General features: G+C 40.4%; 4 protein-coding genes across 5 annotated transcripts; 1 reads left to right on the top strand and 3 right to left on the bottom strand.

Moving 5' to 3' along the window:
• The first annotated feature begins 87 nt into the window (after nt 1–87).
• LOC119213927 (neurofilament light polypeptide) lies at nt 88–4,022 on the top strand. The gene is made up of 3 exons (XM_037465181.2): nt 88–1,955; nt 2,033–2,157; nt 2,281–4,022. Exons 1-3 carry the CDS (start codon nt 888–890, stop codon nt 3,542–3,544), a joined length of 2,457 nt encoding a protein of 818 aa, XP_037321078.2. The 5' UTR covers nt 88–887; the 3' UTR covers nt 3,545–4,022.
• Nucleotides 4,023–4,235: 213 nt separating this feature from the next.
• On the bottom strand, nt 4,236–9,300 carry vdac2 (voltage-dependent anion channel 2). Its single transcript, XM_037465182.2, has 9 exons — nt 9,091–9,300; nt 7,809–7,880; nt 7,649–7,698; nt 7,164–7,316; nt 6,999–7,051; nt 6,153–6,380; nt 5,533–5,683; nt 5,380–5,437; nt 4,236–5,191 (listed from the first exon to the last, which is right to left on the bottom strand). The coding sequence occupies exons 2-9, from the start codon at nt 7,873–7,875 to the stop codon at nt 5,100–5,102; spliced, it is 852 nt and encodes a 283-aa protein (XP_037321079.1). The 5' UTR covers nt 7,876–7,880; nt 9,091–9,300; the 3' UTR covers nt 4,236–5,099.
• Nucleotides 9,301–11,538: 2,238 nt separating this feature from the next.
• On the bottom strand, nt 11,539–14,937 carry LOC119214024 (uncharacterized). 2 transcript variants are annotated; one of them, XM_037465398.2, is made up of 10 exons: nt 14,811–14,937; nt 14,360–14,671; nt 13,936–14,238; nt 13,706–13,778; nt 13,395–13,495; nt 13,255–13,289; nt 12,795–12,851; nt 12,587–12,661; nt 12,411–12,476; nt 11,542–11,824 (listed from the first exon to the last, which is right to left on the bottom strand). In XM_037465398.2, exons 1-9 carry the CDS (start codon nt 14,902–14,904, stop codon nt 12,426–12,428), a joined length of 1,101 nt encoding a protein of 366 aa, XP_037321295.2. In that variant the 5' UTR covers nt 14,905–14,937; the 3' UTR covers nt 11,542–11,824; nt 12,411–12,425. The 2 variants fall into 2 exon arrangements, with proteins under 2 accessions (XP_037321294.2, XP_037321295.2); XM_037465397.2 differs by having other exon boundaries at nt 11,539–12,476.
• Nucleotides 14,938–15,083: 146 nt separating this feature from the next.
• LOC119214023 (uncharacterized) lies at nt 15,084–18,599 on the bottom strand. The gene is made up of 10 exons (XM_037465395.2): nt 18,274–18,599; nt 17,702–18,040; nt 17,281–17,610; nt 17,058–17,166; nt 16,716–16,813; nt 16,569–16,600; nt 16,153–16,230; nt 15,999–16,046; nt 15,823–15,885; nt 15,084–15,621 (listed from the first exon to the last, which is right to left on the bottom strand). The coding sequence occupies exons 1-10, from the start codon at nt 18,317–18,319 to the stop codon at nt 15,565–15,567; spliced, it is 1,200 nt and encodes a 399-aa protein (XP_037321292.2). The 5' UTR covers nt 18,320–18,599; the 3' UTR covers nt 15,084–15,564.
• Nucleotide 18,600: the final 1 nt, after the last annotated feature.

The raw sequence follows: 18,600 nt of genomic DNA, 5'->3' as shown, positions 1-18,600 counted from the left end.
TCTGCTTAATTATTTTTCCACACCATTATAAAACTTTACAACTTAATCTCTGGGTTTAATGCTTTTACCAGGAAAGCATTCATGAAACAGCTATAAATGAAACAAAAATGCAGCTTTGTCAAAATGACAATTCCAAAATCAATACCTGCGACAGCTCGAGGATTTAAATGAACATAAAACAGAGGAGGTCTTTGAAACCAAACATGAAGCATCAGATTTGTTTGATGCGGTTATATAAATGGCTATATTTGTACCTACAGTACATGAAACTGGGACAGCTCCCAAATCAAAATACTGTTATGCAAAGGAAAAATAAATCTTTTAAATAAGCTTCACTTAAACTCTGAGATAAACACAGTTCTCCATCCATAAATAAAAAGTTGCTAAGTTAACAGAATATATTTTTTTCTATTGATGCGTTTAAAATGGTCAAACTTAAACTATGCGAACTGTGAAACATTGCTAACCGAGGCAGAACTCCATTACTTAAAAAACTAAAAAATAGAAAGTAGAAATGTAGAACACAAACAAGGAGGGCATTATTCAAGTCTATAAAGGCCTGAGGGGTTAATGGTAAGATTTGGTGTTTTTAATATACCAGCAAAATAAGAAATAAAAATGAAAAGAATGAATGTGAAGAAAATCTTAACATATTGAATATTTCTGTTCAAATAGTGAAGTCTTTCAAATACAAACCTGAAATACCTCAACGTTGTTCCTATAGGCTACATGCTGCCACACAAAATGAATATGTCCAGAACCTCTGCTTCAGGCTTCTCTTATCAAGATAGTTCTTCTAGCAGGTTAGTTCGGAGATCACGGGGATTTATATTAATGGAGTTAAAACAAGTTAAACGCTCTGACACCACTGTACCAGGATTTGATTGATGTTTTTGTTTGGGGGACTGACATCAACAGTTCATCCGCAGAGTTGGCGCTCATTACACCGTCAGCTGACGCGACACCTTTTCAGCACCGCGGACAGCTCCGTGCTGCACACCGCGCACATGGCGACGGCTTTAAAGAGAGACCGCCCCGCTGCACCGGAGATTCACCCGCACAGCCCGACCCACAGCATGGCGAGCAGGTACTCCTCCCATCACGGTACCACTCGAGGTCTACAACGCGAGCCCTCGGGCAGGAGCCCGATCGGCCCGCCGTCCGGGAGGCGTGACGAGAAACAATTGATGCGCGGCTTGAATGACCGTCTGGCGGCATTCGTCGAGAAGGTGCACCACCTGGAGTACCAGAATCACCTGCTGGAGAGAGAAATCGGGGAGATCAGAGGCAAAGCCAAGCCCGCCTCTGTATTGGAGGAGGAGTACGGAGCGGAGCTCGGGAAACTGAGACAGCTGGTTCGCGATATCACCCATCAGAAGCACCGGATCGAGCTCGAGCATCGGCATTTGGAGGAAGACGTGTCCATCTTGCGAGGGCAGCATGAGCGGGAGGCGCGTGGCCGATCGGAAGCAGAGAGCCACGTCGCGGTCCTCAAAAGGGACATCAACGACGCGTATCGGGCGAAGCTCCAGCTGGACAAGAAAGCGCAGGCTCTGGTGGAGGAAATCCACTTCCTGAAGGAGAACCACGAGGCCGAGGTGTCCGAGATGTTTGACCAAATCCAGAAGCCGCGAGTGACCGCGAAGCACCTGGAATTTGGCGACCCTGGCGTCACTGCGGCACTCCGGGACCTCCGGGCACAGCTGGAAGGTCAAAACGTGTCCGGCGTCCAGCAGATGGGAGAAAGCTTCAAATCGCAGTTTGCGAGATTGACGGAAGCGGCTGAGCGCAAGAGAGAAGCGTTGAAAGCGACCCAGCGGGAGATTCAGGAGAACAGGAGGAACCTGCAGGCCAAGGACGTGGAACTGGACTGCGCAAGAGGCACCCGGGAAGCCCTGGAGAACCGACTGCATGACATCGAGGATCGCCACCAGGAAGAAATGATTCATTACCAGGTGCGTTTTCTCTCGATCTAATAACGCCATGTTCAGTGTTCCCATGGTAACCCATGTTCTCCCTTCCCTCGTTGCAGAACGCAATCAAAGACCTTGAAAATGAGCTCATCAATTGCAAATTTGACATGTCCGGTTACCTGCGAGAATACCACGACCTGTTGAATATGAAGATCGCTTTGGATGTGGAAATAATGTCTTACAGGTATGTTGTGCTGATAACTCAAACACTGCATATTTAAAGACACATGCATTTGATACCATCTCTGATATTTCTCATTAATGACGATTACGTTGTTCAATGAATATTAACATTGCTACCTTGCAGGAAACTTCTGTGTAGTGAGGAGGCTCGGCTGTCCATGATGCCAGACACCCACGTGTCCCTTCCGTACATCTATCACCAGTCCCCCGTCTACACCCTGCCCTGCCTCAGCCGACCGGGAGGCCCGCACGGACGGGCCGAGCCCCGGTACAAGTTCGTGGAGGAGATCATAACGGAGACCACCAGGGAAATTGAGATGTCAGAATTTGAGGAGACCGGATCAGAGGATACAGAGGTGGAAAAAGATGAGCAGGTGTGTAGCAAAAGCGAGAAAGGGGGCAGTGAGGAAGAGAACGATAATAAAGACCACGGAGAGGAAGAAAGTGAGCAGGTGCCTGATAGTGAGCAGAATCAAGTAGCATCAGGAGTGAAAGTAGTGAACGGAGAATCTGGCAAGTTGGATAATGGTGAAAAAGGTCAAATGAGTCAAGAGTCAGAGGAGACTGAAGCGGTTGTTAATGAGGATCCGTCTCATTTTGGCTTAGATCAAAACAATCAAAAAGAAGTTCTGTTAAGTGAGAGCCTTCATCACGAAGAAAATGAGCAGCATCAAATTATAGCGGAGAACGCAGAAGAGAACCAAGGTGCAGTGACAATAGTCACACCTGAGAAAGAGCTCCATTTAAAACCAGAAGCCTCTGCGGGGGATACACTTTTGAAAGAAACAGATTGTAAAAAAGCAGATGCAGAGGAAGAGGGTTCGACCTCAGCTCACATGAATAAACCCGATGACGAGACCCTTGCCAAAGGGTCTCAAGAACCAGACACAACTGCAGAGCTCGGCACTATTCAAGTGCAAGATGAGGTTCGTGCTTCAGAGACAGTGGAGAAAACAGATTTCACAGAAGAGACAAAGAGCACTCTGTCTGTAAAGACAGACCAGATCTCAGAAAAAGCTCAAGTATCCTCCAGTGCAACATGGGAGAGGGAGGAAGAGGAAAGGAGTCACGCAGACACAAAGGGAATCAGTAAATCTGACGCTGCACAAACAGAGGATGAGGTGGCAAAAGGCGTTCGAGAGGGTAGCAATAAAAATCAAGACGAGGCATCTTCCCCTAAATCCGATGGGAAAAGTCTTCCTGATGCGGCGGATCAGAAGCCCGACAACGGGAATGAAACCCAAACAGTCCAAGCGGTGTTGCAGAGGGAGCAGACAACAGACAATTCAGGAATCAAAGCGCTGCATCGGGGTACAGCAAAGGGCAGCCGGGCTCAGGTATCAGAGTGGTCTGAAGGTTCAGAGAAAAGAACAGATCCTCAAGAATGAGGACAGTAGCAAGGCAGAGAAATTAGGGTGAGAAAAAGCTAAAAGGTGAGGGATTTACACATTTCCACCTTAAGTTTAACGAGTCAGTTGACAGGCAATTATCAGGGACAGCAACGCTAAAAATAGAGCATGTCTTAACGACTGATTTCTAATTCAAAGAATGAACGGAGCAAAGCAAAGACAAGGCTGTCGTTTGTCTTCCGTATGACTATTATAAAAAGGAGCATGATTCTTCTGATGACACACTGCTTTGGCTTTGGACATTAAATGTGATGCAATAGTTTTGACTCACCACTTCAATTATTGAATCATGAATGTAAAAATTGTTACTAGTATTTGCTTTGGTGTGTGAGGAAAATAAACATCAATCCACAGAATATCGCTGACCTCTTCTATTGCGTGTGCTCACACAGATACGCTGCTTCTGATTGATCCACTGCTCCGTCACCTGCAACTGTTGGGTTTCCCCTTCTCTGGCAAAACACCTTACTACAGCCTTGCTGCTAAGCCATTGACACCAAATGCTAAGGAGTGTTGTCAAAATGAGTGCCGTTGTCAGAGCTATTTACCTAAAGACCTTTTAAAAAAAAAAAAAGTTTTACGCAAGCAGTTAACAAAAATAAATGTGACGAATAGTTTAAGGCTACTTTTACTTTAAACCAATGCTCATCAACATCACATAAACGATACATTTGTGGAGTTCAAAGACTTTATTGATAATGTAGACATACACGTAAGGACCTCCCAGACTTCCTGCGGGCTCTGTCACTGCCCAGAACAGGAGAGCACATTCCAGGAGTGCACAAGGGCAACTTTGTTACACCTCTTCCAGACAACGATGATTTGGCATTACTGTGAACATTGCTCATGTACTCTTTAGCTGTCTGTTACTAGAGAGGAAAAAAATAAATCTAACTCTGCATAGTCGGCCAAGTGTACAGTTTCCTTCAAACTATCAGACCAAGTTTAAGGGAAGGTCACATGTGCAGCTTTAACAGATCACAAACCCCGAAGGCCGGCGCAGAACATTACAGAGCTTAAGTTTGTCCTTGTGTGCAGGAACAGGAAGGGTGCCGCACTATTTAGGTAGAAAGACACTAGTGTACTTAACAAGGTTTGGAAATTAAAACCGAAGACAAAGGAATATCAGATGACAAGGATGGTAAAATCAGAAAAGTGTGGTGAGCATTATCATACCTAACAGTCAAATGATGTAGACCCCTAGGGACTAATCACAAGAAAGCTGCGCAGAGTAGATGACAGGCAAAGGAATTCTATTGGATTATTATGGCAGTGATGGACAGAAAAAAAAAAGACACGTTTCATAAATAATATGCCAATAAACTGTCTCCTGAATAGATGCAACTACAAAGTAAAAAGCCACAAAGGTAAAATATACCAATGACAGAAGCACCAACTTGAAGAGGTACTTAACAAGTTGAGTTTGTTGTTGAAGCCTTTAAACCAATCTCTCCAAGACATCCCCTTGAGTTGGACATACATTTAAGGCCAGACTTTTCTGATATTCCAGAGTCCCTTGCAGCATGTTGACAGCTTAGGCTTCCAGTTCCAGGCCCAGACCCAGCTTGTGGCCTCCTGCGTTGATGTTCTTACCATCGACCAGGCCAGACAGGGTGAGTTTCACACCTGCACGGGAGGACAAGAGGACCAACATTAGCCTTTAAATTACTCTTCTCAAACATGGGTTGGGAATTGTTTCAAGTGCATTTGCTCAAAAATGATAAGCCGTGTACTCAAATTCAAATGCATTTGCCATCAACATTTTTTGTAAATATCTTGCAGCTGGCCATGAACCTGCAGAAAAACCACCTTACCTGGTCTAAGAGTCTGGGTGTAGCCAACACCAACCAGGCTATTGTTATTCACTTTAGCCTATGGAGAAAAGTAAAAAGAGAAAGTCAGTTCTGCAAATAAACAACCACATTTTCAATGAGCTCATTCTAAAAAGCCTCTTCTCCACTACTCACGCTGACGGAGGCGTCCTTGTCCAGCTGGTATTTGGCGGCGATACCGAAGCGTGTGTTGTTGCTGCCAGCGGTCCAGGCCAGGTTGACCGACGTCTCCAATTGGTCGCTCACCTTCTGGTAGATGGAGCCTCCAAACTCTGCGCCGTCATTGCTTCAAAGACCGTAAACATACGAGAAAGCTCATAAAACAGAAAGTAGTATGTATTTCTTCCCACACACACACGTATACTTATGAATATTCTTGCAGGTATGCTGATGATTGGCCGTCACTGGTCGGGAGGACGCAGGTACAGAAATGAACCCGACCTTCGACCATTTAATAGGACTGATGATCTGGTGGTGATCTGGTTTATAGCCAAATATTTTTGATTGAAATATAACTAAGAAGGCTCATTCAGTTTATGGAATGAGAATACAGACAGGTGGTCTTTCAGTCTATTATTATAAATAGTGTTTTACACCCCTCTGACTAATCAATTGTTTGAACAGTAGCTGGAATTTTGAAAGTTGAAAATACAAATCGTACCTTTCTATATAACTTCACTTCCATACATCATATAACCAAGCCCATAAAAACCGTATACAAGGAAATCCCGACCTTGTGTAAACAGTCTACTTACACATTGGTGTGCAACTGGAAGTCTCCCGTCTTGTAGCCAATTGCAAAGTTGTTCTGGGTCATCTTGGATTTGGCCGTGTCGAAGCTCATCTGGTAACCGGCGAGCCATCCCTCGTAGCCGACGACGGCAGCGCCGTGGATGGTGGGGCCGGCGAAGTCAAAGTCGACGTCGCAGCCCACGTTAACGTACTCGCGCTTGTAGGCGGTCTTAACTTTGCCACTCTTCTTGCTGTTGATGAGAAACAACTTTAAACGGACGTCAAGTCAGATAAGACATCAATCAAAACATAAGTGCCTTGGGTTACCTTTTCTGCACCGTGTTTAGTCAATTTGACACAATAAAATAGAAATCCTGTTAAATCAGACCGTGGCAATACGCAAACTTCAAGAGCCGACAAATGTGACAAGGCAGAAATCCTAGTGATCATTCAAGAGCAAGATCATTAACTGCGTAGACACTACTTATTGTGACTGCATTGCGGCTAAAAAGGAGTTGGCCCAGAAAACTTGTTTCTTCTGGGATATACAGGTTATATTTTTTTTTATATTTGAGGAAGAAACGATGTTGTTAAACAATTACTTATAAAAAATTATGAGACTGCAGCCTTGATTGTAAGAGCAGGTGGGCACAGTGGTAAACATTGCATACGTGCAATACACCAATCACAGTAACGTGATACAATAGACATGTTCCATATTGGGACTGAGGTCACATGGACGACCACCACGCTCGTCAGAAGCATGTATATCAGGTTGCCAAAATTACTTTGGTTGTAGGCAGAGGAAAAATCATAGTAAATTACCGTTTCATGAATTATACATTTACATACTAGAACCATCATCTTACCCAGTATTTGGTGAGAAGGTGGTGTCAAAAGTCAACTTCAGTCCCTTGGCAATCTGTGAGAAACAACAGAAAACCATTTGCCATTAAAATAAATTGATGTTGACGTGGTTATTGGGTAGAGTCTTGTTAAATAACAACTGAACAATGCAGGACTATTTTCCTGACCTGATCTTCAATAGTGATTTCTGTTCCCAAGGTGTTGTCAGTGTTCCACTTCTCAGTGAAGGTAAGGCCATATTCAGCCCTCTTGTACTTAGTTTCCAGGTTGCCCGCAACTTTGCTGGTATCAGTGTTGGAGGAACCGGTGGTTTTGAATTCCTGCAAGTGACAAATTTGAAGACATTCAAAAGAAAAACAGTGGCTGAAAAACCTGGAAGTCATAAAACAATCATTCAATTAGGCAGTGTGTAATCTAGACAACTGAAATATGGCCGTTTTGATTGAACAACTTTGTAGATTTCATGTTCACATTTCCAGTGAAGTATTCTTTAACCAGAGCAATAAACCGGTGTAATAAATATCAATTGCATTAACTTTCAAACTGCAAAATCTACTTTAGCCTATGCCACTTTAATTTGCCAATACATCACAATGGTCTCTATGAAGTATATTATAGTTTCTATTATTAATGCAAAAGGAAATGAGCTTACCACTCCACTGGCTGATTTCGTCTTCACATCAAGCTTTACCAAACCAAATCCTGAAAAAAAAACAATTCAAGTTTGTTCAACTTATTTCAAAGCTTAGAATATCAATTAGATTTGGGATTTTTACATCGATGCCACTGGTTTTAACTGTGTCAAACCTTACCATAGCCTTTGTTAAAGATGTCCTTGGCAGATTTGCCCAGGTCAGCATAGCAAGGAGGCACAGCCATCGTAACTGTAGACAAGATAAATACATTTTGTTCTCCTACACGAGTATAGTTTAACCCACCAGCTTGTAGAAATGCTATCTTTAATTTCATGATGGATTTTGCGATTCAATTTGTGCATAAGGAGTGGGACATAATGACTTGACTGCTGCAAAATGAATAAAAAATAAATAAAAATCAAGATCCGTAAACGACATAAAGGGCGTTTGGCATTAAATGCTGGAATTTCGGTCTAATGAATCTACCAATCGTGTACGGTGAGGTTATAGTTTGAGCCATGGTGGAGTAGACAGTGATATATATAAAATATGGTAAAGATGATGCATTTATTCTTAAAGAAAAGAGGCCTGATTAACACAAAAATGTATATTACCAGTGTTGTTCCTGTGGTTAGTACACTGGTCGAGTGGAAAGCTAGCTTTACATTAGTGTGCATTCATAACCAAACCATTGCCATCTTTTTAATAAGAAGCACGAGTGTGTCGTCACAGACTACTGCATTGCATAGGACTGCCTGATGTAGCATTATTCTTTTAACTTGCAAACTTTAGAGTTCGTGCGCTAATATCTATACTTTCGCTTTCACAAAGTTGGTGCCACGTAAAATTCACCGAAGCGAAAGGATACCAGTTCTACAGGTAGTCTCAGCAGGACAAGAACAAGTGCTTGACGGCCGATGGGCAAGGTTACTGAGCCAGGACGAAGCCATTTTACCGTACTGAGGTGCCTATTTCAAGCGTGGCTCTTATAACACTAACGTAACTCCTGGAAGGGAATTTGGGCATGGACACGTAAGCGTGGGACGGCACATGTCGGTGCCAATTAGTGGGACGAGTAATTAACCGGTCGACTGGAGTTATCTTCCAGCTAACTCACTACCGCTAACTAGGCCCGAGGGGAGGGAGGTTAACAATACGATTTCTTTACTTTAATAAGTTGTCAAAAGTTAATATAATGAAGTAGCTACGCAGAATACAAACAGCGTTATCAGCAGCATGACAATGTGCGGCTAGCTGACATGTTACGCGCTGCCTTAACCTGTCATGTGTCAGACGCAGCATGCCGAGTGCGGCTAGCTTAGCGTTAGCTAACTTTGCTAGCTTGCAGAGTGCCGGTTTGCGTGAAGCGAGTCTAAACACTAACGTTATTCTCGCTTGTCATAGAGTTGAATAACAATGTCAGGCAGAATATACACACATATAGAGAGAGCTCTCTTACCAGTAGAGGGTGAGGCGAGTCGTTAACTAGAGGGACTTTATCAGAGATGTTTCTGCACGGCCGAAGCAGGCGTCACCGGTAGAAGGGCGAGCTGAAGGAGACTGTACCGCAACGTGATCCAGACCTATCACAGACCGGCTCAGGACCCACGGCAGCCGCACAGGTGCCTGTCTAGAAATGGTTACACCTCGTGGTGGCGTCGAGGCTTAAATCTTCTTATTTACTATCAACGACCAACCCAGTATACGTAGGTTTGTGGCGAATCAAGGGCATTTTCTAGAAAGTACTGAGGTTAAAAAAAAAGAGGAAGGAGAGTGCCGCTAGTGGCCACAGGACTACCACCAGCAGCCGCAGCGTGCTGTCAGTCAGATTTCAGCTGTCACTGCATGGGGGGGCTTTACAGCAACTAAATAATGTCAATGTGGGGTACCTGGTTCACTTATGTCTCAGTTATGACTAACAATAATAATAAAAGGGGCAGTCCCGTGACAACTAATGGATCAGGCAACTTGAGACACTTACTTACAACTAAGTCTGAACTGCGGTCAACTCAGCAGACATCCGGGTTTCCGTGGACAACTTCGCAGACATTTACATTTTAGTGAACTTTAAATTGACGGTAAACGCATTCAAACGTTCCTGATCGTGAGCGATTACAGAAAGAGGAAGGTTTATGAAGTTACTTACATCTCGTCATTAAGAAAGACAATTCAACTTAAATGCGCCATAATAAAACACAATAACACCAAAAAAGAAAACAAAATATTTTTACTGTACCAATTGAGAGATTTCACAATGTAAATTCTTTATTTGTAAAGATATGATAAAAGCTTTTTAATCAATAATGCCTGGCAATTCCTCTGGTATTTGTGTTACACAAATACACAAGTATCCAACAAAGCAAATTTCTCTTTTAGGTCCTATGAAAGCAGTTTTCTTTCTGTCTAAAATACAATATAATAAAATCTAATTTCCATATTATGCAGTAAACACACTCAGTTGACATTGACATTTTGAGACCCAGATGTTGGCTGATGATGTTCAGATCTTGGCATTTCAATAAGTTTACTGTGAATGTCAGTATAAAGGTGCACTAAAATTCAAGTGTCTGCTGAGGTGACCGCAGTGAATGTAAGCAGAGGAAGAGTTAGGAATAACCACTTAATTTGAAATAACACACGCAAATAAAAATGTTCTTTTTTCTTTAAAATTACTTTAAAAGGAATACATTGCAAAGAGTGCATCATGTTCCTTTTTTTCAAAACTAGCTCAATAATTGATAGATGTATGAGAAAAAAACATTACAACATGGCTGCTCTAAGGACATATAAAGAAAACAGGTGGCTCAGGTCTTAACAACTGATTCTGAAGAGAGTTTAAAACTGCATTAAGGGACTTACCTCTGGTGACTGAAAGGTAAGTATTCATTAATCTCCACAGCACATCCGTGATCAGTGTCTTTATTGATCAGATCATTTGCAGCCACAGTAAACATTCTGTGAATTTTATCATCAGAGATTGAAAACCTTTGTTATCATTGGTTTGTTTTAACTGCACAAACCTTACACACGTATTTGACATGCATGGTTTACATATTTTGAGCCAGAGAGACACAGAATAAAGATTGGATCTCCAGCCTGATGATGCTTCACAATAGCTTGGTTGCATAAACAAGATGACAATATATACTCTTACAGTGATTTTTGTGTTTTAGCTGTTTAGGTTATAGACATAGAAGTAAAGGTAAACTGCTGTGTCAATGAGGAAGCTGTCATTTGTTTGCATTTGTTAGAGACTTGTCTCCTACTAAGCAGGCAGTTGCATCACATTGGCTGATGAAATAAATATTACATGCAGTCACAAGGTATTTTGTAAGCATTTTAAATAGTTAGTTAATCTGGTGAGTGGATATTCCCTGCCAAACACTGGAGGCACTGAAAAGACTGATATAAATATGAAAATGTATAAACAAACACAAATGTACAAACACCCGGCACAGGCTTTGATGAGTGGAGTTGGGTAATGGTTTAAACTGGAATAAGGATGTCCGGTCAAATTGTGTTGTTGTTTTTAAAAAAACAGCTTCTTCTTCTGACTCAACATGTGTAGCAAGTATATTTCCCCCTTTCATCTGTTATCTCATTTGTTCACAGCCTGCAAAATGTTGATTAGCAGCAGTGTCGCCAGAACATTTCTGCAAATAGGAAATTATTGGTCTTTTAAGGACACCAGAAAAAAGTTGAAAGTATTGTGGGCCATGATTAGCATTGTTGTCGGCTAATAATTAGCAATTGTTGTCGGCTAATTCTTTGCAGTCAACTATTTTCTCCTATATTCTCGAACTCGTTGACTTTATCTGCCTTACCGAGGAGGAACTCTTAGTAAAACACATCCACAGAACACACTGGAGATTCGGACTTTTCAATCCACAGAGATTTATTGGAGCAACAGAGACTTGAATAAACCGAGCTCTCTCTCAGACATTAACGAGGCAATGATACAACACGTTAGTTTGTAAGTTTACACATTTGTTTCAACATTGAGTGAAACTCTCCCTCTCTGTCCTAACCGCGCAACTCTCCTTCTGATGTTTTCCCATCATCCCCCTCCCTCGTCCTTCACTAGACCACCCGCCCTTTCTGGCATGTCGATGGCGGCCTGGCTTCCTCATTCTTGTCCGTTGACGCCATCTCTCGCTGCCGCCCCCCCCCTCCTCCGTTCTCTCTCCTAGAGCCTACACACACACACACACTGATGAGACCTGTGCCCCACTGCTAGTGGCCCTACACTATCTCTTACTGGGGTTTTCAGTAAGCTTTAGTGTGGACACGACACTTCGGGCTCCATATCTCTACACCCTTGCATGCTTGGAGTCTTATTATGTCTGTCTGTGATCAGACATGCCATTTAAACGTCAACCAACTATAATACTGTTGGAAATGAGAAAGAAAGATGCATGATTGGATCTTTAAAAGAAGCAAAACCAAAATGTTTACTCATATCTTAGCCGAAAAACAGCTATGAGTAAACATTTTTTTTAACGTTACATTTTCTTTTAGAATGTAAGACAACTTCTCATTTCACACATTTCCCTTTTGCACATGACGATCAAGAGTCAGGTTGCTCTTCGCTCTCTGTGTTAGAATAATGCTTAATGCTTTATAGCTTTAATGCTATTGAATAATGATACAACAGTTACACCCAAGAGTTGTGTTCTCAAATGTATACTGAAAAACGTTGCAAACAAACAGGGAAAGGCTTCTTTCTAAACATACGCAGAACATTATAAGTAGGAACAAGGTGGAACAAACAGGGTTTACGTGTGCTCAGCAGAACTAGTGAAAAGCCAATGTGCTGTATGTGACATTGTTGTCATTTGCTTCAACCTGTTGGGAAAACAAGAAAAAATGGAAGAAAGAAAAGACTCATTCAGCAAAGAAAGTTTGAAAATCTAGAGAGACCAATAATAAAATGAACAACTCAACATTATATTTACCTTTTGGACCTTTTGTTGCCTCATTGAAACCACAGTGCTATACGTCACATCCACATTCTGCTCAACACATGACCGCTGGGTAAAAGAAGCGAATGATATGGGGGAGAGGAAAAAACATGTTCTGTTTTTAATTAACTTCACATAGTTTTGTTTACTTGCAATTGTGAATGGTATATGATTCATGATCATCTCTGCTGTCATGGATTACCTCGCTTAGAAGCTTCTTCGAGGGCTTCACAACACTGTATGTTACTTCCTCTTCAGCCTGCGCAGAAAAAGAACAAACCACAACTCAGATAGTCCTTAATATGTTCATAAATGTCCCGTGAATTTACTTTACCACAGATTCAATGAGACATCACTTTCAACAAAAAATCATTGCCAAGAAAATAATCAGCCACTCTCAAATATTAAAAATAATATAAAACAGGTTGGGACACAGCTCATTTAATCTGATAATGTTTACTGTGATATCTATTTCATCCCATCAACATATTAGGTAGGTACACCTGTAAAGATATAGTATTGTTCTGTGAAACCTCTGCAAAGTCAAAGTATAATTTTTTTCACTTAAATTATCACCCTATCAAGGCAGTGTATTGATCACTCTCAGACTTTATTCTTTAATTCCTTTGTCTTTTTGGTAAAAATACATTTATTCATCTTACCTCTTTCATTGCTGGAGATGCTGATTTATTCTGCTCTAAATGTGAAACAGTAAAGACTCTGATTACTGTCAATGCAAATAAAAAATATAAAGAAAATAATAAAATGATTGAATTGTATTCATTAAAGTTCAGCTGCTTACTGTGTCTTTTCAACATGAAGCAGAAGAACAAGGCGGCCATTAGAGTGAAGATCAGTGCGCTCGTAAGGATCAGGCTTTCCATTAGGCCAAATGGAGCATTTCTACGTGAATAAAAACATAAAATGCCAAGGAATTAAATAGAATTCATCAACCGTATTACACACTACAACATGATTTATTACCAACCAGTCTTCAAATGTATACCATATATTCCATTTAAATACATATTGATTTCCCTTCATAACTGTTATATTCACCATTAAATGGACACAGTTCTCGAAATACTGAATGCCAATTCAAAGCCTTCTAACCTGTTTGGTCCCTCTGGAACTGTCGGAGGTGTCGTTCTAGCTGAAGCGGAGGAGCGTCTCACTGTATTTGGTGCTTTAAAAAAAAGAAAGAAGACAAGAATAAGCTAAACAAAAATATTTATTTCACTTGTCTAACATGTTTCTTTTGGAAGGATCTACAAATGTTTGGACAAAGATATTCATGACCTTTTTTAATTATGTTATTATTATTATTAAATTGTAGTACTTACTTGTGGTAGGTTGCTCAGTAACAGATAGGTGCACAGGGACCTGGAACTCTCCACTGACACATAAATACCAGCCGCTGCTCTCCAACCTCAGACTACTCATAGTCACGCTGAAAACGTTGGGGACACTTGCATTGATGGTCACTGTTGTTCCATCAATGATTCCAGACGGTGCAGTCACGCAGGATCTGCCCACCCTGCACCAGCTAAATTCTCCAAGGTTATGCCAATAGTGGCAATTGATGGTTATATCACCTCCTTGAAATGCTTTTTTCTGTTGATCATCCACGTAGAAACTGTGTTGACCTTCAAGGAAAAATGGTGGGGGGTCCCAAAACAAACATTGACCAAGGCCAATAATGACACTCCTTAATTTTTTGTGATTGTAAAGGACTCAAAGTGCTTGTATGTGCTTTAAGAGTCTTACCTGTGGTGACTGCCAGGTGAAAATAATTTCTGACATCTGCTCCATAAATCTCCACAGCACACCAGTAATCTGAGTCGTACTTTGTCAGATCATTAATAGTCACAGTGAAGATTCTTTTGATTTTATCATCAGAGATCGAAAACTTTGTTGAGTTCTTTTGGTCGGTTCTAACTTTGTAATTGCAAGAGCTAAAATAATATCCTTTACACAAGTACTTCACATGGTTTGTATATTGTGGGAGGTAACAACACGGGATAGAGATTGAACCTGCGGCCTTCACTGACACTTCACTGACTGTTTTGCTGTGAAATCCTGCAACGAGAAAATATACAGCCATTTACTGCGTATGTAGCAAACAACATTTATCTTTCACCTAACAGAAATCCTCATTCCAACATACCTTTCCAGTAAGCCTGACTTAACAGACAAATAGAAATACCCTGTGACTGACCTGTGAGTCCAGTGAGGATGAGAAGAACTCCGAGAGGAACATCCATGTCGGTTAGTGAGTCCAGAAAGACAAAAAACATCATGGGCTGCTGCATTGACTAATTTGCTACTTCCTGAATTTCCTAAACACCAAGCAATTGCAACTGTAAAATCTCTCTTCCTCTTCCTTTTTAGATACGCTTAGCCGGAGTAAAGTAGTTTACATTGACGGAAAACAAGTTAAACACAAAATAAAAAATACGAATGAAAATAATATACTGATTTCTTTTTTTTCCATTTTCCTTTTTTATTTGCACAATAATAAAGAGCAAGACCTATTACATTGTCTATTTTAATTTCTTTGAGTCTGACATTTCATGAATATAGATGTTAAATATGAATGTAAATGTTAAATGTAACATTTGAAATGTGAAATTTAAATATTAAACGTTCAGTCTAAATGTCCGACTTGACGACTAAATATTACAATACTTACGGTAATTGACTCAGAAAGACAAGATGGCAAGTCCGAATGAATTAGCTCTTGTTATAGAGCAGGGGTGTCAACTCATTTTAGGTAGGGGGCCTCATACTGACCACTTTAATTTCACGCAGGTCGGACTAGTCAAACATTTACATTTACATGAAACATTTACATTTATTTATATATTTACAACTTGGAAAAGTTATTGCATGAATTTACATGAATTTCTCTCTGAATGTTGAAAGATACTCCAAATTGAGAGTACAGCAGAATGACTTCATCAGCTCGGCCCTCACATGCTCTTGGTCTGTAGTGTGCTGTAGATCACACTTCTTTCTACTGGTTCGGTCTGAGGGAAGACAACAAGCACAGAGAGGAAAATAGTGAATCATTACTAAATAATCCTAAAGACAACATTAATTTTCATGTGTTATCAAAAGTCATTGTAATGAATCCTGTCCTTTGTCGCATGCTATGCTTGATTTACCATAAACACAGTAATAATATACTGTAAAACACTTGTAAACATGAATTTAAATGAATCCCATGCCATTTGTTGTGCGCCGTCCTTCGTTACAATGGTGCTGTACGTCACACTTCCTTCTGGTTCGGTCTAAGGGAAGACAACAAGCACAGAGCGTGGAACAGTGAATCATTACTGACTAATCCTAAAGACTACTCTAATAAATATGTGTAATCATAAAATCGTTTTAATGAATCTCATACCTTCATTACAATGGTGCTGTATGTCACACTCCCTTCCGGTATATTTTTCTGCTTGATAAAATGTGCAGTCAGTGATACGATTTAAGCAGATTCGTTTTCAGCTGCTGCTCTCTTTCATACTGTGTTAAAAAAAACAAGTTCTCATCTGGTTTACCTGGTGCTGCGCTGCTGCATGTTGAGTATCATCAATGGTAGCGTAATGTGTGTCAGCATCACTCCCAATTTGTGAGCCCTGTCGGGGATGAATTAGAAATTTGACACTACTACCATTACATATTATGTCCTGTTAGAGTTACTTGCTTTTCTTGTCTAACAGCACACTCGTCTGGCTCATTTGAATCGTCGTTTTGAATATTTTCTCTGTTGGAGTGTCGCCTGTTGCATTATTTATATGAACAAGAGAATGAACAAGAGAATTCATACAAAATATGTTATTTCTGCTATGGGTTCACAAGTTAAACAGTTGTTTTTCATACATGGTTTATAGACAACACAAACTTATTTCATGTTATATCTGACATACAGTAAATAGTTTAATTTAATAATAGGAAAAGCATGGCTACGTCTTACCAGAGTCCTGTCAGACCGCTCAGGCTTGGTCTCTAAAATTCATAAATGATAGTTACAAATGAAAAATAATAACCACAATAATAAGCTTTTAAAATAATGTATAATAAAATAATAATGTTTTTTTTTAGCAGTTTATAACAGACTTACTAGATATCCTTATCATTGTCCTCCATCCAAAAAAGGCCATGAGAAAAACCAACAGCAGTAAAATGAGGGTGGTGGTGATAATCATAACCTTGGTAAAACTAAGAGAGATAAGCAAATCAGACATACATTTAACTAAATAAATGCTAAATGGTGTCTGAAATACATTGTTTTATCATAGATTTGAATAATAAAACAAAAAACATTTACATTGCAAATAATCATAGAGTTAGTAAACAGGAATCATAAAAAAAAATATGTACAGTAAGTACGTGCAGTAAATACAGTAAATAGGATATACTGTAATATGTTAAACTGTTCAAAGTCAAAGAAAGGCATACAGACCTTGTGTGTTCTCCCAATGTGCCATTCAGGGTGGAGTTTGTGGGATGAGCTGTGTGTGGCTTTGCACTCGTACACAGAGAGGAATGCTGCGTAGTAGTTGGAGACGTTCCTGAATAAATAAATGTGAAAAATTTGATATTTGTTGCGTACGTTGTGTCCACTTGATGGCTCAATTCTTTATAACAGGGCGCTAATTTATGAAAAGAATTGGTTAATGTCTCACTTGCTGTTTTGGGGCTGATTGTGGTTGCAGTAGTAGCAGGTAACTCATGAACAGTCACTCGCACTGGCATCGCAAAGTTTTCGTTGACACAAAAATACCAGCCGCTGTTCTTGGTCCTCAGTCCACTCATAGACACACTGAAAACATTGGAGACACTTGCATTGATGGTCACTGTTGTTCCATCAATGGATCCAGGCCCATCGGTCACACACGTCCCGTTCAGCTTGCACCACTGTATTTTGGAGGGATTTTCACAGCGGCATCTGACAGTCACACTTCCTCTTTCAAATGTGCTGATTTCCTGCTGGTCCACATATAGGCTCGGCACACCTTGAAAAACAAACATTTTGGTTTTTCCTAAACCCAAAATTATTTAAGACAAAGGATTTCAACTGTGCTTTATACAGTCAATGCATTTTACCTGTGGTGGTGACGGAAAGCTGAAGTTCTTTTTTTACATCATAAGACCTCTTCTCCACTGCGCACCAGTATTGACTCTGAATGTCCTCATCCGTCAGGTTGTTGATAGTCACAGTAAAGATCTTTTGGTTTGCGTCGTCAGAGATTGAGAACCTTCCTGAAGTTATGTTCTTTTTTTCTTTTGTTGTCTCAACTTTTATAGAGCAGGACCAGAATTTCCAACCTTTACACAAGTATTTCACATGGTTTTTGTAGATCTGATCATAGAGACATGGGATGGAGATGGATCCTCCGGCCTTGACTGACACTTCCCCCACTGTCACAATTTCGCTGTGAATTCCTGACAAAAAACATGAACTGTTATTTTACAGCGGTGAGATCAAATGCATTTTAATAACCATTAGTTAGAAGATAGAGTTTAAAAAAATAAAAACACCATATTAATGATACATATCTGTGTCTTTTTATAAATTAAAATTCAGGACTCACACAGCAATATAGCAACAACATCTTAATAACTATAAACAGGGCCCAGATATAAGTATCGCATTTCAAATAAAGTTTAGCACTTACCCATGAGTGCAGCAAGTATTAGGTGAAAAACATACTGAGAAGTCATGCTTGCATCAATCTTCAGAAAGAAATGACACTTCTGTATTTTGGTGGTTGATACCAACTGTGTTGCTTCCTGATTTCATGCTTTTATTCTTCGTCCTGTATTCAATTCGTCATATTTGTTTGTTTAAATATTTGAATATGGGTGGGGAAAACACACAGAGGTTACGTCACCACCAAAATAAATTGTTACCACTGACTCATCATGTGTTTGAGAGCAATACTGATATAAAGGTCTTTATATACATGTATATCGTATCATATATGGTATCATGCAGGTGTCGT

The sequence above is a fragment of the Pungitius pungitius genome, chromosome 13, assembly GCF_949316345.1.
Source record: "Pungitius pungitius chromosome 13, fPunPun2.1, whole genome shotgun sequence".
Lineage (NCBI taxonomy): Eukaryota > Metazoa > Chordata > Actinopteri > Perciformes > Gasterosteidae > Pungitius > Pungitius pungitius.
This window is presented reverse-complemented; position numbering and strand designations above follow the sequence as displayed.

Coding starts and splice junctions, on each gene's coding strand:
- LOC119213927 (XM_037465181.2), top strand. CDS start 888: ATGTTTTTGTTTGGGGGACTGACATCAACAGTTCATCCGCAGAGTTGG. Junction 1,956..2,032: donor AAGAAATGATTCATTACCAG/GTGCGTTTTCTC, acceptor CCCTCGTTGCAG/AACGCAATCAAAGACCTTGA. Junction 2,158..2,280: donor GTGGAAATAATGTCTTACAG/GTATGTTGTGCT, acceptor GCTACCTTGCAG/GAAACTTCTGTGTAGTGAGG.
- vdac2 (XM_037465182.2), bottom strand. CDS start 7,875: ATGGCTGTGCCTCCTTGCTATGCTGACCTGGGCAAATCTGCCAAGGAC. Junction 6,381..6,998: donor ACCTTCTCACCAAATACTGG/GTAAGATGATGG, acceptor TCTCATCAACAG/CAAGAAGAGTGGCAAAGTTA. Junction 5,684..6,152: donor TTCCAGTTGCACACCAATGT/GTAAGTAGACTG, acceptor CGGTCTTTGAAG/CAATGACGGCGCAGAGTTTG.
- LOC119214024 (XM_037465397.2), bottom strand. CDS start 14,904: ATGCAGCAGCCCATGATGTTTTTTGTCTTTCTGGACTCACTAACCGAC. Junction 13,779..13,935: donor TACTGAGCAACCTACCACAA/GTAAGTACTACA, acceptor TTTTTTTTAAAG/CACCAAATACAGTGAGACGC. Junction 13,496..13,705: donor GTTCCAGAGGGACCAAACAG/GTTAGAAGGCTT, acceptor TTATTCACGTAG/AAATGCTCCATTTGGCCTAA.
- LOC119214023 (XM_037465395.2), bottom strand. CDS start 18,319: ATGACTTCTCAGTATGTTTTTCACCTAATACTTGCTGCACTCATGG. Junction 17,167..17,280: donor AATCAGCCCCAAAACAGCAA/GTGAGACATTAA, acceptor TTATTTATTCAG/GAACGTCTCCAACTACTACG. Junction 16,814..17,057: donor ACATTGGGAGAACACACAAG/GTCTGTATGCCT, acceptor TATCTCTCTTAG/TTTTACCAAGGTTATGATTA.